At 34.5% G+C, this 12,878-nt stretch overlaps 1 protein-coding gene across 4 annotated transcripts in view; it reads right to left on the reverse strand.

Annotated features, from left to right (window-relative positions):
• INPP4B (inositol polyphosphate-4-phosphatase type II B) overlaps window positions 1–12,878 on the reverse strand; it is an 807,120-nt gene that overhangs the window by 150,304 nt on the left and 643,938 nt on the right. For all 4 annotated transcript variants that reach the window (XM_025386323.1, XM_025386324.1, XM_025386325.1 and 1 more), the window contains one exon: window positions 3,940–4,048. In XM_025386323.1, coding sequence (XP_025242108.1) covers window positions 3,940–4,048 — 109 coding nt within the window. The remainder of the gene's footprint in view (window positions 1–3,939; window positions 4,049–12,878) is intronic.

Consider the following 12,878-nt stretch of genomic DNA (forward strand, 5'->3'; position numbering starts at 1 on the left):
AATTTTTCTGGGGTGATATCCTGTTATAAACAAAAGGTTTTAAAGCTCCAAAGGTGATTCCAGTGTGCAGCCAAGGTTGGTAACCCCTGCTCTCTATATTATTCATCTTATTGCATTATGATTATTTGTGAAACTTTTTCTCCAATTCTAGTTTTTAGCACTTTTAAGTCAGCAACTATATCTGATTTATATGTGAATTCCAATGCCCGTGTATTTGATCTACATAATAATTATGTACACAAGGCACTCCATCTCTTATTCAAGGAAAGCATAATGTATTACAGAAACATCACACAAGAAAAACCTTAATACATTACTTTGGCCTAGTAAGGCTACAAGAGAAGTAAAATTAAAATATTAGGGAGGAGAGCAAAATCAACTTGAAAAATCAGGAAAGCCTAATTACAGGGGTGAAATTTTCACATGGACCATGTGTAGAATTTTGAGTAGGATTATGTAAATGGCTTTCACAGAAAGAAATGAAAAATAGTAGAAAATGAGAACAGAATAATTTCTTTTAAAAGGAAACAGAACAAGGAAAAAGGAAAAGGTAGAAATACATGAAGCCCATCTAGGAAATGGTTTATACAGCGTTTTAGAAACAACAATAGAAGTGGGTGATGAGGGTAGACATTGGTGGGAAAATCATGGGTGCTTTGAATGCCCAATGGATAAGCATGGACTCCTCAAAGTTTCTAAGCACAAGAGTAAGGTACTCAGATACTGTGCTTTAAAAGTTCAATCTCCCTAATTATCTTATAACTTTTAATAAATATGGTTGTATGACCTGAATTGCTTTATACAAATACTATAAGCAATGTTCTTATGCTAAAACCCTTTTCATTTTGTGGCCATTGTATTAATCACAAAAGAGATCATCAACAGACATAAACATAAATTATATCTTTTCTCAGATGACAATATTTTATTGGCTTAGATGAGAAAAAAATAAATGAAGGTGAAATAGTACAATGACTGTGGTTTTTCCCAAAAAATCTGGCCTATAAGAGTTGGCTATCGGTTTTTTTGTTGTTGTTGTTGTTGTTTTTTTTTTTTTTTTTTTTTTTTTTTTGGTTGGGGGCAATATCAAATGAAAGACGAGGCAAAGAAAAATTTCCTCACTTGTGATTGCATGTCCTGCAAAATATCATTGTCTACTTTAACCTAAAGTCCAAATTACTCATTTCATATAGTCATTCTTCTATACATTGCTGTTGACAGAGAAATGCAATATTTGTTGCTGAAAAAGCCTGCAGAAAATGTATTGCATGGTGCGATAACTCTGTAATCATTAAATCTCGGCTCAAGTTAGCTCTTAATTTAACGGGTAGGCTAATAGTCATGCTCAACAGTATATTGCCTCAGCAAGCAGTATTTGTCCCAAACCACTGCCCTATGGAGAATTCTTTTAAGATCCACAAAGTTCTTTTTTATTTCTTTTAAAATCTTTATTGTATTTTATCAATAAAGCAATGAAACACAAATAAAACATTTAAAGCAATCAGTGTTTGTAAGCACTGAACACACTTCTACTTTTATTTTAAAATAAATTTAAAACCAAAGATCTGTGTGTGTGTGTGTGTGTGTGTTTGTGTGTGTGTGTGTGGATATGTAATAGCCCAGTAAAAAGTGAAGAAAAGTGAAGGATTCAAATATTTATGCAAATATTTAAACCTTAAGAAATATTAGTTAGAGTCTAACCATAGAACTCAACAGTTGTCTTTGACAGAAATATATTTTATAAAATTATAGGGTTAGGTTCCATATTTCACATACTGATGCTTTATATGCTCAGCTGGATTCTGACTGCCCTGTGGGCAGTTTTGAGTCTTCTAACTGAGTTATACACTTTAAAATTTAATTGAGGGAAAAAAATAGATTAAGTCAACTCTCAACTCTCAAGGCTGAGACATAGTTCCAGACAAGATGGAGTAAATGCAATCTATTTTATTTCCCCTGTCAATCACAATGAAACATTCTAGATAAAACATATACGTCACCTATCAAAAGACTCCAAAAGGTAGACTAAAAAGGTATATTAGTTAGGGACCTCGGGACTTAAGGAATGATATGACAGTGAGTTCCATGGGATTTTTTTTGCCTCCTATAATGTCCCAAACTGGGTGCCACAGAATTTCTCAATGCAGCAAAGAACCAACAAAAAATAGCACCCAGGAAAAGCCAAAGAACCTGGAACAGGGTGGCCCAGCCATACCAACCTGTTCTGGAAGTGAATACCACAAAAATGTCATGTCCCTTCTCCACTAGAAGAATGGTACAGTAGGGAATCAGTGAGAAATACCCTCCATCCCCCCTCGATTCCATGGGCAAAACCCTGTCTTCCACCCATACCTCCACTTCAGTAGGCATGGCATCCCTTCCCCCATGGAGCCTGTGGTGTGAATTAACTTCCAACTCCCATAAAGTAAACAGGAGTCACCTCTCCCCTGGAGAGCCCATGTTTGAAACTTTGACTTCCACTCCCAACTGCAATAATATTTGTGAGAAGGGTGTGAGTATTAATGGGTAACCTGAGGGAGTTTCTTTGTGGTGATGAAACAGTTCTATATGATGTTTATAATAGTGATGGTTACTCTAACCTACCCATGCAATATAATTTTATAAAACTATAAACCTTTACCCACCAAAAGCAAACAAACAAAAATGAACAAAAAACTAGAAAAATCATAGTAAGAACCATAACAGAGTTAATATTGTACCAAAGTCAATTCCATAAAAGGAAAAAAGAAAAACATATGTGTATTGGTAGTTTATATATTTATATGATAGTAAGTCAATTGTTCAACTCTCACCTCCTTTAAATGCTTTCTTCCTAAACATCTGGGCACCAAAAAACAAATTTTATATTTGACAAACGTGATAAAACTTTAAAAAATTTTCTGGTTTTGGCACTCAAACTGATTTTCTAATACTATTACTAAATCAACTGTGACTGAAGAATGACTATTTTTCCCTAACTTTCAAAATTTGGATTCTTCAACAGACCCCAGGACCTACTTAAGGGTGGAGGGTGGAGGAAGGTGAGGATTGAAAAACTACCTATTAGATACTATGCTTATTACCTGGGTGGCAAAATAACCTGTACACCAAATCCCTGTGACATGCAATTTACTGTGGGGGGGGGGTACCCTTGCACACATACCCTTGGAATCTAAAACCAAAAAAATTGAGATTCTTAACTTAAGACGACTAACTATTTGAAAAGGAAAGTAGTTATTCTTCATACCTGGATAATGCGCTTTATGTTTTACATGAGCGTGGTCACAGACAGAGAATATTATAGGATAAGCTCAACTGATGAGACATGGGGCAGAACTATAAACTACTGCTGCAAAAGCTTGATAAGGCAATATTTAAAAGCATCTAAAAACAAAAACTGGGGAAAGAGTATAATAAAATTACAAATAATAGTGGTAATACTCATGCCTTTTCCCTAAGGAACAGAACATAGAATTCTGTATTGTTGTGTCTCTTTCAAGTGGCACAATTAAATGAGCCTGAGGTCAGCATGGAAATTACTAGTAGGGTAAAAACCATAAATTAGGAGCCATATTCTCTATTCAGTATCTTTGGCTCCACAGTTAAGTTAGACTATATTTCTAGCTAAATCTCTGAACACTTCCTTTGAGCAAGCAATAGTTGACACTAGAATATCACCCCTTAGTCATATGACTTCCTGAAAATTTTCTGTCATCACAATGCCACTCAGTAAGCAAGACACTTAGGCAATTTGTTTAATCTAATTTCTTCTCTGGTAGTTTTGAGATATTTAACAACTCTATGTTACTAAATAGGTTAAGATGTCAAGAACTATACATTGTGATGGACCAATCTTCTTTATTCTAACCTTGTATATAGACTTCTCCAAAGGGGAGATGTTATTAATGGAATCTGTGCTTTCCTCCTGTCTTTACTTACTTTCTTCTTTCTGTTTCAAATCTATGGAGTAGTTTCCGAAGACCACCATTCTTAAATCCCTGAAAATGGGCAGCTGGGGCTCCCACAGTGATGACATCGTAGAGAGCATCTGGAATAGAAATAGACAAGGAGATGAACACTTTGCAAACATTTATCTCCGCCATGCTGTTTGCATTGACGTATACCTACTGTAGGAAGTATGAGGAATTACTCTGTTTAATTTTGCAGGAATAACTATGAACTCACATCTCAAGGGGGAAAGAGGAGCTAATCAATCTTTCTAAAAGCCACCTGTGCACCTAAACAAGATATAATATTTTCCTGATTTATGACTACATCTTAATTCTATGCTACAGTGTAGAACAGTGTGTTCTCTCATTATTCTACATACTTACTGAGATAACATGTTAATTGCTCTTTTGTGTATTTTACTTTATTGAGTTTTGCATCATTTAATTTGCAATCATGTTGAAATTCAACAATAATGAACAATCTTTCAACCAAATTTTACATAGAAAAAAAACAAAATATTAGGCATTTTGACTCAAGGGCAGAAGAGTGCTAGTGCATTTTTAAAAATCTATACAGAGTACTTTCCTGATTGTGTATACTAAATCTTACACAACTTCAAATGGATGCTTTTGCAATTTCCGTAGGTGACATAGAAAGAATACATAAAATGTTTCTTGTTCTGTTTTCTAGTAAGACACTTTGTTTTTATAACAAAAAAATCCATACTTTTAAATTGAAACTTAATCCTTTGATCTTGAAAGCCATGAAGTTTGATACATACTAAGTTTATGACTTCAAAACATGCCATCAGTTTTACATTCTAATGCAAAGTATCCCCATAAGAAGGAAGACAGAGTGAATGGTCTCTTGTTAAACTACATTTTATTTGAGAAACCTAATTTCATAGTAGATCCTTGTCAAATTGATTTTGCTATTGACACTTTGGTTGTTCTTCAGATCTCATTTACTAGGAAAACATAAATTATTTTATTAGCTTCAAGTAAACACCATAACTTCTTCAGAGCAGTTCAATCCAGATGCATCTAAAAATTTTCTTTCAATAAAAAAAGTCTTCAAGCGAAAGATGTCAGCAGCATTCAGAAAATGCAAGATCATAAGAAAGAATACAACACAAACCAACCCATCGATAAGGCATATCATGAAAATCACTTAATAGTTAACTGTGACCTGTTTAAAAAGTCACTAATAAACTAGAAGTCAGCTCTTCTTAAGATAGCAGAATATTAGATTTGTAAGAAATTTAAATTTTTTCTAGTTCAGGGGATTTTAGCCTAGGGCTAAGACACTGGTTTCAAGGTGTCCAAGAATGTTTGTTAATTACATAATTACGTCTGTTCTATGTCATGGAAAGGGATCACAGCTTTCTCAAAGGGTCATGAGATCACCCCAAAGTTACCAACATTATATTCTAGTCCACCTTCATTTATCTGATAAGAATCCTGAGGACCATTACAAGCTAACTGCTTTGTCCATTTACCTGATAAGAAGCCTGAGGATCATTAGAATTTAACTGCTTTGTCTAAAACCCCAAGGATTTTACACTCAGGGACTTCTGGCTTCGAACTCAGTGACAGAGAGTAAGGGTTCCCTGGTGGTTTAAGTTACCGATGGGAACCTGAGTGCTGGCTTTAGATTCCAGATCTGCCACTTATTTAACTTCTCTATGTCTCAGTTTCCTCACTTATAAAATGTAGTTGAAAGTAGCTAAAAGTGGTAAGCATTTAGTAAATGTTATCTACGATTATTATTTTCTGTATAAGAAACAATCGCACCAATTAAAGGTGATATAGTAAATTTTGTCTATTTCCCCATAAAAATAAACTTTTGAGTCTGAAAGGAAAAATGACGCTGGGGCTCAGTCTTCTGAATGGAATGAGTTCCCATGTTAATTAAAATGCAAAAGACAAATTATCATGACAATGCAACAAAATATGCTGCATTTCTGCCAAAAATCGGGTGACCAGCAATACCAACAATATACAGAATGACTAAAAATATTATTCAGCCTTAAAAAAGATGGAAACTCTGCCATCTGCAACAAAATGAATGAGCCTGGAGAACAATATGCTACATGAAATAAGCCAGTTCCAGGACAAACACTCCACTTACATGAAGTATTCAAAATAGTCAACCTCATAGAACCAGAGAATATAATGGTGACTGTCAGGAAATGGAGAGGGGGAATGCAAAGTTGCTATTCAATAGGCATAAAGTTTTAGTTATGCAAAATAAGTTCCAGAGACATGCTGTACAACATAGTGCCTATAGTTAATAACACTGTATTGTTCACTTAAACATGTATTAAGAGGGCATATCTTATGTTAAGTCTTCTTAAAACAACCACCACCACCAAAAAAAAAAAAAAAAGGCCACAAAAAAACCTTTTAGACTTGATGGGTTAATTGTGGTGACAGCTTCATGGGGGTAAGCCTATGTCCAAATTCATCAAGTTGTAAAAATATATGCAGGTTTTTGTAGGTCAATTTTACTTCAATAAAGCTGTTTTACAAAAAATGTAGACATATATTCCACTAAACCTAAACTAAATGTATTCTTACTTCAACTTCCCCCAAAACATTGCCAGTAGCCTTTCCACAACTACCCAATAAGAAGGGAAAGAAAAGGGAGGGGAAATCTGAATAGAGACAGAACTCTGAATTAATGAAAGTTTAAATAACTAACTTTTGTCAAATTTGCAAAAACAGTCGTCCACAAGCATGTTTATAATTCCTTGTAGTGTCTTGTAAGAGGCCTATGAAAGTGGCAGGCCCTGACACTATAGCTGTTTCAGCTTTACGGTGAATCTGTGTCTTCAATTCATCCGTAATTTCAGCATCCTCCAAAGCGACTCTCTGGGAACAGAAACAGTCTCTATTCATCCACCTCCCTGCTCATGAGAATTCTAGACATCTATGAAGAAACCAAGACATTTTGAAATAGCAGAAGAAGCAGCATGGTGTTTGAATGGTCTCCTCCTCTCATAACAAAGAACTGATTGTTTATTGTTAAATCTAAATGAAGGAGTTTGTGTTTCTATAGAACCATCTATAATACAACTCCTAAAGTTATGAACAAGCTGTTCTGTAAAGTTCTGATGTTTTCTTTTAATTCTATTTTCTGTTTATGAACTCATCCCTTTTAAGGTTTTCACACCGTATTTTTACCAAGGACTATGAAATCTCTTGACTAGTTCTGACCTCTTCCAAACAAAATAATCCAATTCCTAACAGCTTTATGGGCAAGTCTGAGTTTCAAAACCTATTCAGCTTAACATGTTCTAACTCTTGACCCTAACTGGCTCTTCCTTCCTGGTTCCCTGTGACAAATACAGAAAACACATTCCTTTAAGCCTCCAAGAGTAGAGTCCTCAAGATCATGTTCAATTCCTCTCCTTCCCTCATCATTGTATCACATCAGTTCTAACAACTCTGTTACAAAATCTTAATTCTCTTTGTTCATGTTACTTATCTTTATCTTAGTGCTCACCTTCCTTATTTCTTGTCAGGATGACTACTGTCTCTCAACGTTAGCCTCTCTGCATCCACAGTGCAGTAGTTCACTTTTATATGAGTGGCCAGTCGGTTACTCTATCTGACACACAGCCTTCAATACTTAATTCCTCCTTATAAATGTTCATAGTAGAACATTAAAACATCTTAAGGTCATATTTAGGTCATCTATGACCTGGGTCCAATTCTTTCTTGGTCACATCATCTAGTGTATTATAAGCACCATGAAAGTGAAAATTATTGTAATCCCAGCACTTTGGGAGGCCGGGGAGGGCAGATCAATTGAGGCCAGGAGTTTGAGACCAGGCTGGCCAACATGGTGAAACCCTGTCTCTGCTAAAAATCCAAATATTTAGCCAGGAGTGGTGGCAGCCAGCTGTAATCCCAGCTACTGGGGAGGCTGAGGCAGGAGAATCACATGAACCTGGGAGGCACAGGTTGCAGTGAGCCGAGATACGCCATTGCACTGCAGCCTGGGCAATAAGAGTGAAACTCCATCAGAAAGAAAGGAAAGCAAAGAGAAAGGGAAAGGGAAAGGGAAGGAAAAGGAAAAGGAAATGAAGAAGGAAGGAAAGAAAGAGGGAGGGAGGGAAGGAGGGAGGGAGGGAGGGAAGGAGGGAGGGAGGGAGGGAAGGAAGGAAGGAAGGAAGGAAGGAAGGAAGGAAGGAAGGAAGGAAAAAATTATTGTAGTCATTTTCAAGAGTATATCCTCAATGCCTGACACATAGGAGGTACTCCTCATTTATAGCATGATTGTCTGTTGTCCAGTTACAACAGTAGTTCCACATTTCTTGAAGTCTTTACATCTTCGTCTTTGTGTTCTCTGACTTGGATATTTTTCCATCCCAACCTCCCTTCCGTTTCTTTGCTACTGAAATCCCACTGCTCTTTTGCAATCAAACTCAATTATCACCTTCTCTTTGAAGCCTTTCTGAATATTCCAGTCAGAATAATAATTTTTATCTATACTTCCACATTGCTTTGTCTTTACCTTGAAGATGTAATTCCTTATGATAGTTTCTATATTCAAATAAAATAATGAATGTGGTCATAAAATTGTTACAATTGCCTTAAGACTCATATTGTTCACTGGATATATGTTATTTGTGGATAAGAATTATATTTAATAAACAATAACAATGTTAATAATAATGATGGTGAGAATATAGTAAGAGCACAATAATAGTTCCTAAATGAATGAATAATTATGACAACAGCTGGCATTTACTCAGTGCATACCTGAACCCTTACTCTAGGAGGTACTCTATTTTCAGGATCTCATTTAATTTTCAAAATAATACTATAAGATATATATAATTTCCCCAACTTTATAGATAATAAAACAGATTATCCATGAGATTAAATAATTTGTCTAGTCTTAATGCTAGTAAGTTTTGGATCTGATATATTTTCCAAAGTCTGATTCACTAAACAAAAAAATTTATACTATAAACAACCTTCAATGTCTTAGTCACGCTTAGATTCTTCCATTAGCTGCAGCAACAATGAGCACATACTGGATGCTCAATAAATTTGATTTGTGTTAACATTCTAGATGTTTGTTTCTAAAATAGAGATGTTTTTGTGATCACATCAAAAAGAAGATTAAACATTTATTGTTAATTGTGGTCTCAGAGGGCAAACAAAAGCTTGTAATTTATAAAAATAAAAAAATGATTAAACTGACCTGACCTATATTATCCTAATCTTTATTCATTCACTAAACAAACATCTACGGAACACACACTATTTTCAAGGGTGACCCTCATTTCCTGTGAATATTTAAAATTAAGGACCAAAAATTTCTGTATTAGAATTGATGCAATTCTTATTTATCAAACATACAGAGGTTTCAGCATGATTTACTCCAGCAGCAACTAGGTACACACTTAAATTATGAGCAAAATTAATTTTCATCTTAATTCCCTTTCTCATCCAGGTATTGTTTCTAGTTTTGCTATAGTTTTCATTTGTTCTTTTTTTCATTTTAAAATACTTCTTTTTTCTTAAGCTTTTCTTTTCCAGCTTTCTCCCATGCTTTTTTTTCCCCTATTTTTATTTAAAAAAAAATCCTTCCACAATCTTATGTCATATCCACAATTCCCTTTTCTTACCACTCTGTTCATTTCCTTGTTCTCATCTTTGGCTTCCTTCCCTGTGTTCCCTGCAGGATTCCTTCGCTTCAGAGGGTCAATGTCTTATTTATAATCCCTTGAAGTACTTAGAGTTTGTGAACTCTTTTCCAATTTCTCATCTATTTATTTTAGTATCTTTCTCACTTTTTTATTTTATAAGTTCATAATATAGGCAAACATCAAGTGGCTGTAAGATAAATACGCATAAATATTCTGAGGGAAAATAGTAGATCTGGCTTTTATCATATTTATGATTCATATTCCTAACTCAAGATAATTCATGGAGAGATATTCTACATATTCTGTTTAAGATGTCAGAATATAGAAAGTAAATGACACAATTAATTAAATGCCTTTTCTTTAATCCGGTTCCAATTCTCACACTCTCCTAAGGCTCTTCCCATTACCTAAACTGCCCTTCTCTCTTTCATTTTTCTGTTCTTTGTTCTTGTAAATTTCATACTTAGGCCTTGTTGCTAAGTTAGTTCCTACACAGAGATCTTTGTGTAACGTATCCAGCTAGAAATACTTACTTCTTCCTCTTTCTTATCATAGTCCTAAATTCATATCTTTATCAGAGTATTACTTTTCAGATTGCATAAAATAATTTTGATAGTTAATTTACTTTCTTCTCTAGGCTTCACACAATGTAAAATACGGCATTGTGCATTTAATGTCTTTTTCTTCAAATGGAAATCATTGTAAGCTGTAGGTGTTCAAAAATGTCGATAAATAAATAAATATATAAATATTTAGATGCTCAATTCGGTTTGTCTTGTTTGTAGTTAGATCATACAGGGAATTAATATTCTTAACTGATGAATAAAATATTTATATACTCTGTCAATGAAAACATTAGAATCTGGCTACACATGCACACACACACACAGATGCACATATACACACAGATCTCAGGAATATGTGTGTATATATGTATATATATACTGGATTATAGTCTATAAATGATCAAAGAGCTTATAACTAAATTGCTATCAATATTTCCATGGAATTTGAATTAACTTTTAATATGCTGTCTAAAACAGGAAGGAATATAGAATTCCTTTAAGGAGATGTATTCAGGTTGGTTTTTCCACTCACACATTGTTTTCTCTCCTAGGATCTTGTCTTTCATTTAGCTGTCAGGTCTTCTCAAGCTCCTCCAATCTATGAGAGTTCTTAAGTCTTTCACTGTCTCTCATAGTCTTGACATCTTTGAAGAGTACTGATCAGTTACTTTGTAGAATGTTCCTCAGCTTGGGTTTCTCTTACAGTTTGTCATTAGACTGAGGTTCTGCAATATGGAGCAGAATGCTACAGAAGTGATGTGCCCTTCTCAGAGCATCGTATCAGTGTATGTTTCTGTACTACTTTGAGGCTAACCTTGATGCACTGGGGTGCCTGCCACTACTGACAGTTAATTCTCCCCTGGAAAGTTAGTAAAAATCTGGGGGGACATACTTGGAGACTATGCAAATATCCTTTTTCTGCTTCAACTTTTACTCACTATTTTTTGCATTCATTGATGGATCTTAAATTATTACTGATATATCTGAATAGTAATTTTTTGTTTCATTCCTCTCACATTATTAATCGGAATTCTTCTGAAAGGCATGATTGACTCTTCTCCTCCATTCATTTACTTATTCTGTTGTCTATTAATATTAATATAGGCCCATGGGAATTTTTTATTTGGTTAATGACTCAGTAATATCTTTCTGCTGTTCAAGTTGTGCCAGCTTTGTGTTTTGGGAGCTCCTTAAGTTTGGCTGTTGTGCCCTTTATATATAACTATTCTATTAAAAACATTTTTTTTTTAGCATGTCACTACTTTCTAGAGCCACAAGATGCTCCAGAATCATCTTGTATTTTCCCTGACTCAGCCCTGCAATCAACCAGCTTTCCAATAAACCTTGATCCTTTTTATTAGGGAATAGTGTTTAGAAATCAAGCACTGAGGACTAGTTATGCTCACTGCTACTATGGTGTCCCTGTTTTCCCTTTCAGTAGCTAGGACTAGAAAACATATGTACTATACTAATTGTGTATACATATTTCCATATTTATTTCCTTATCTGCCTCTATTCTTTATTTCTCATTCCTTTTATTATCACTTTTATAATTTTATTGATCATTTATTATCACTTAACATAATGAAAGTAGGTTAAAAATAAAGCAGTTTGGGGATAATTCTAAGACAGACATATTGATAAGCAACAAAACAATCAGGATTCGAAAAAAATAGGCAGACTTAATGTGTTCTCAAATGTGAAAGTACTAGAGAGCAAAAATAGGGGAAAAGTCCCCAAACATTCTTCAGTTTTGAACTTCATAGAACAAATTTCAAATTGACAAACTCTCACAGCTAGCAGAAGTGTAGCACCTTATCTAACTCCTAGAAAGGCATTTTCAACCTATGATATTCCATTGACATCAAGAGGTCCTCTCCACAAAGATACTAGATATGGTTTATGTCTAGATACTTATAAAGCAAAAAAAGCCTCCCTCTCTTTGTATTTCCTCTATTGCATTCTGATTCTACCTATCTTGATCAGAACCACTCCTCAAAAAGCTTGAATCTTTGTGTAAATATTTTACAGAAGTCCAAAGAGTTTGGCTTTAAATAGCATTTGTACACTTCAGGTCTTCAAAAAACTGGTTTTAAGTTTTAAACTTTTAACTTTGATAGCCAAAGAGTGTCTTTGAAGAAAACAATTGGAAAGTAGCTGCTGAATGTTATTCTCAGAACTGACATGAATTTAAGCCAAGAGAAACAGCTTTGTTCTCCAGCTACGGGTATGTTAGGTCTGTCACATGGTCTGAAATAACATTATGTACAGTTGTGTAATCCTTAACTGTAATTGAGATATTTCCCCTCACATTTAAAACCGGTCACTCAAATTGTTAAAATATCAATACTTCTCATGAAAATTACAAATTTATTATCTTAGGTAGTGTTCTTAATATTTCGCAATTGTCACTTGATAATTATCAGCTACCAGTATCTCAATGTGAAACAGCTAGGTTTATCTCCTTTGCCCCTTCAGCCTTGAATTTCACTTGGAACTATTACAAAATAGTAGACTGATCTATGTATACCATGTGATTTATTTCCTGGTCTCTTCAGTGGATGAAGACTGGTATACACTTAAAGTACCATGTTCATTCTTAGCTGCGGCAGTTGTATTCCTTTAAATTTAGAATTAACTGCAATTGATTGTTTTCCTCCAAAGAGAAAAAATGTACAAGAAAAAAATAACCTATA

The sequence above is a fragment of the Theropithecus gelada genome, chromosome 5, assembly GCF_003255815.1.
Source record: "Theropithecus gelada isolate Dixy chromosome 5, Tgel_1.0, whole genome shotgun sequence".
Taxonomy (NCBI): domain Eukaryota; kingdom Metazoa; phylum Chordata; class Mammalia; order Primates; family Cercopithecidae; genus Theropithecus; species Theropithecus gelada.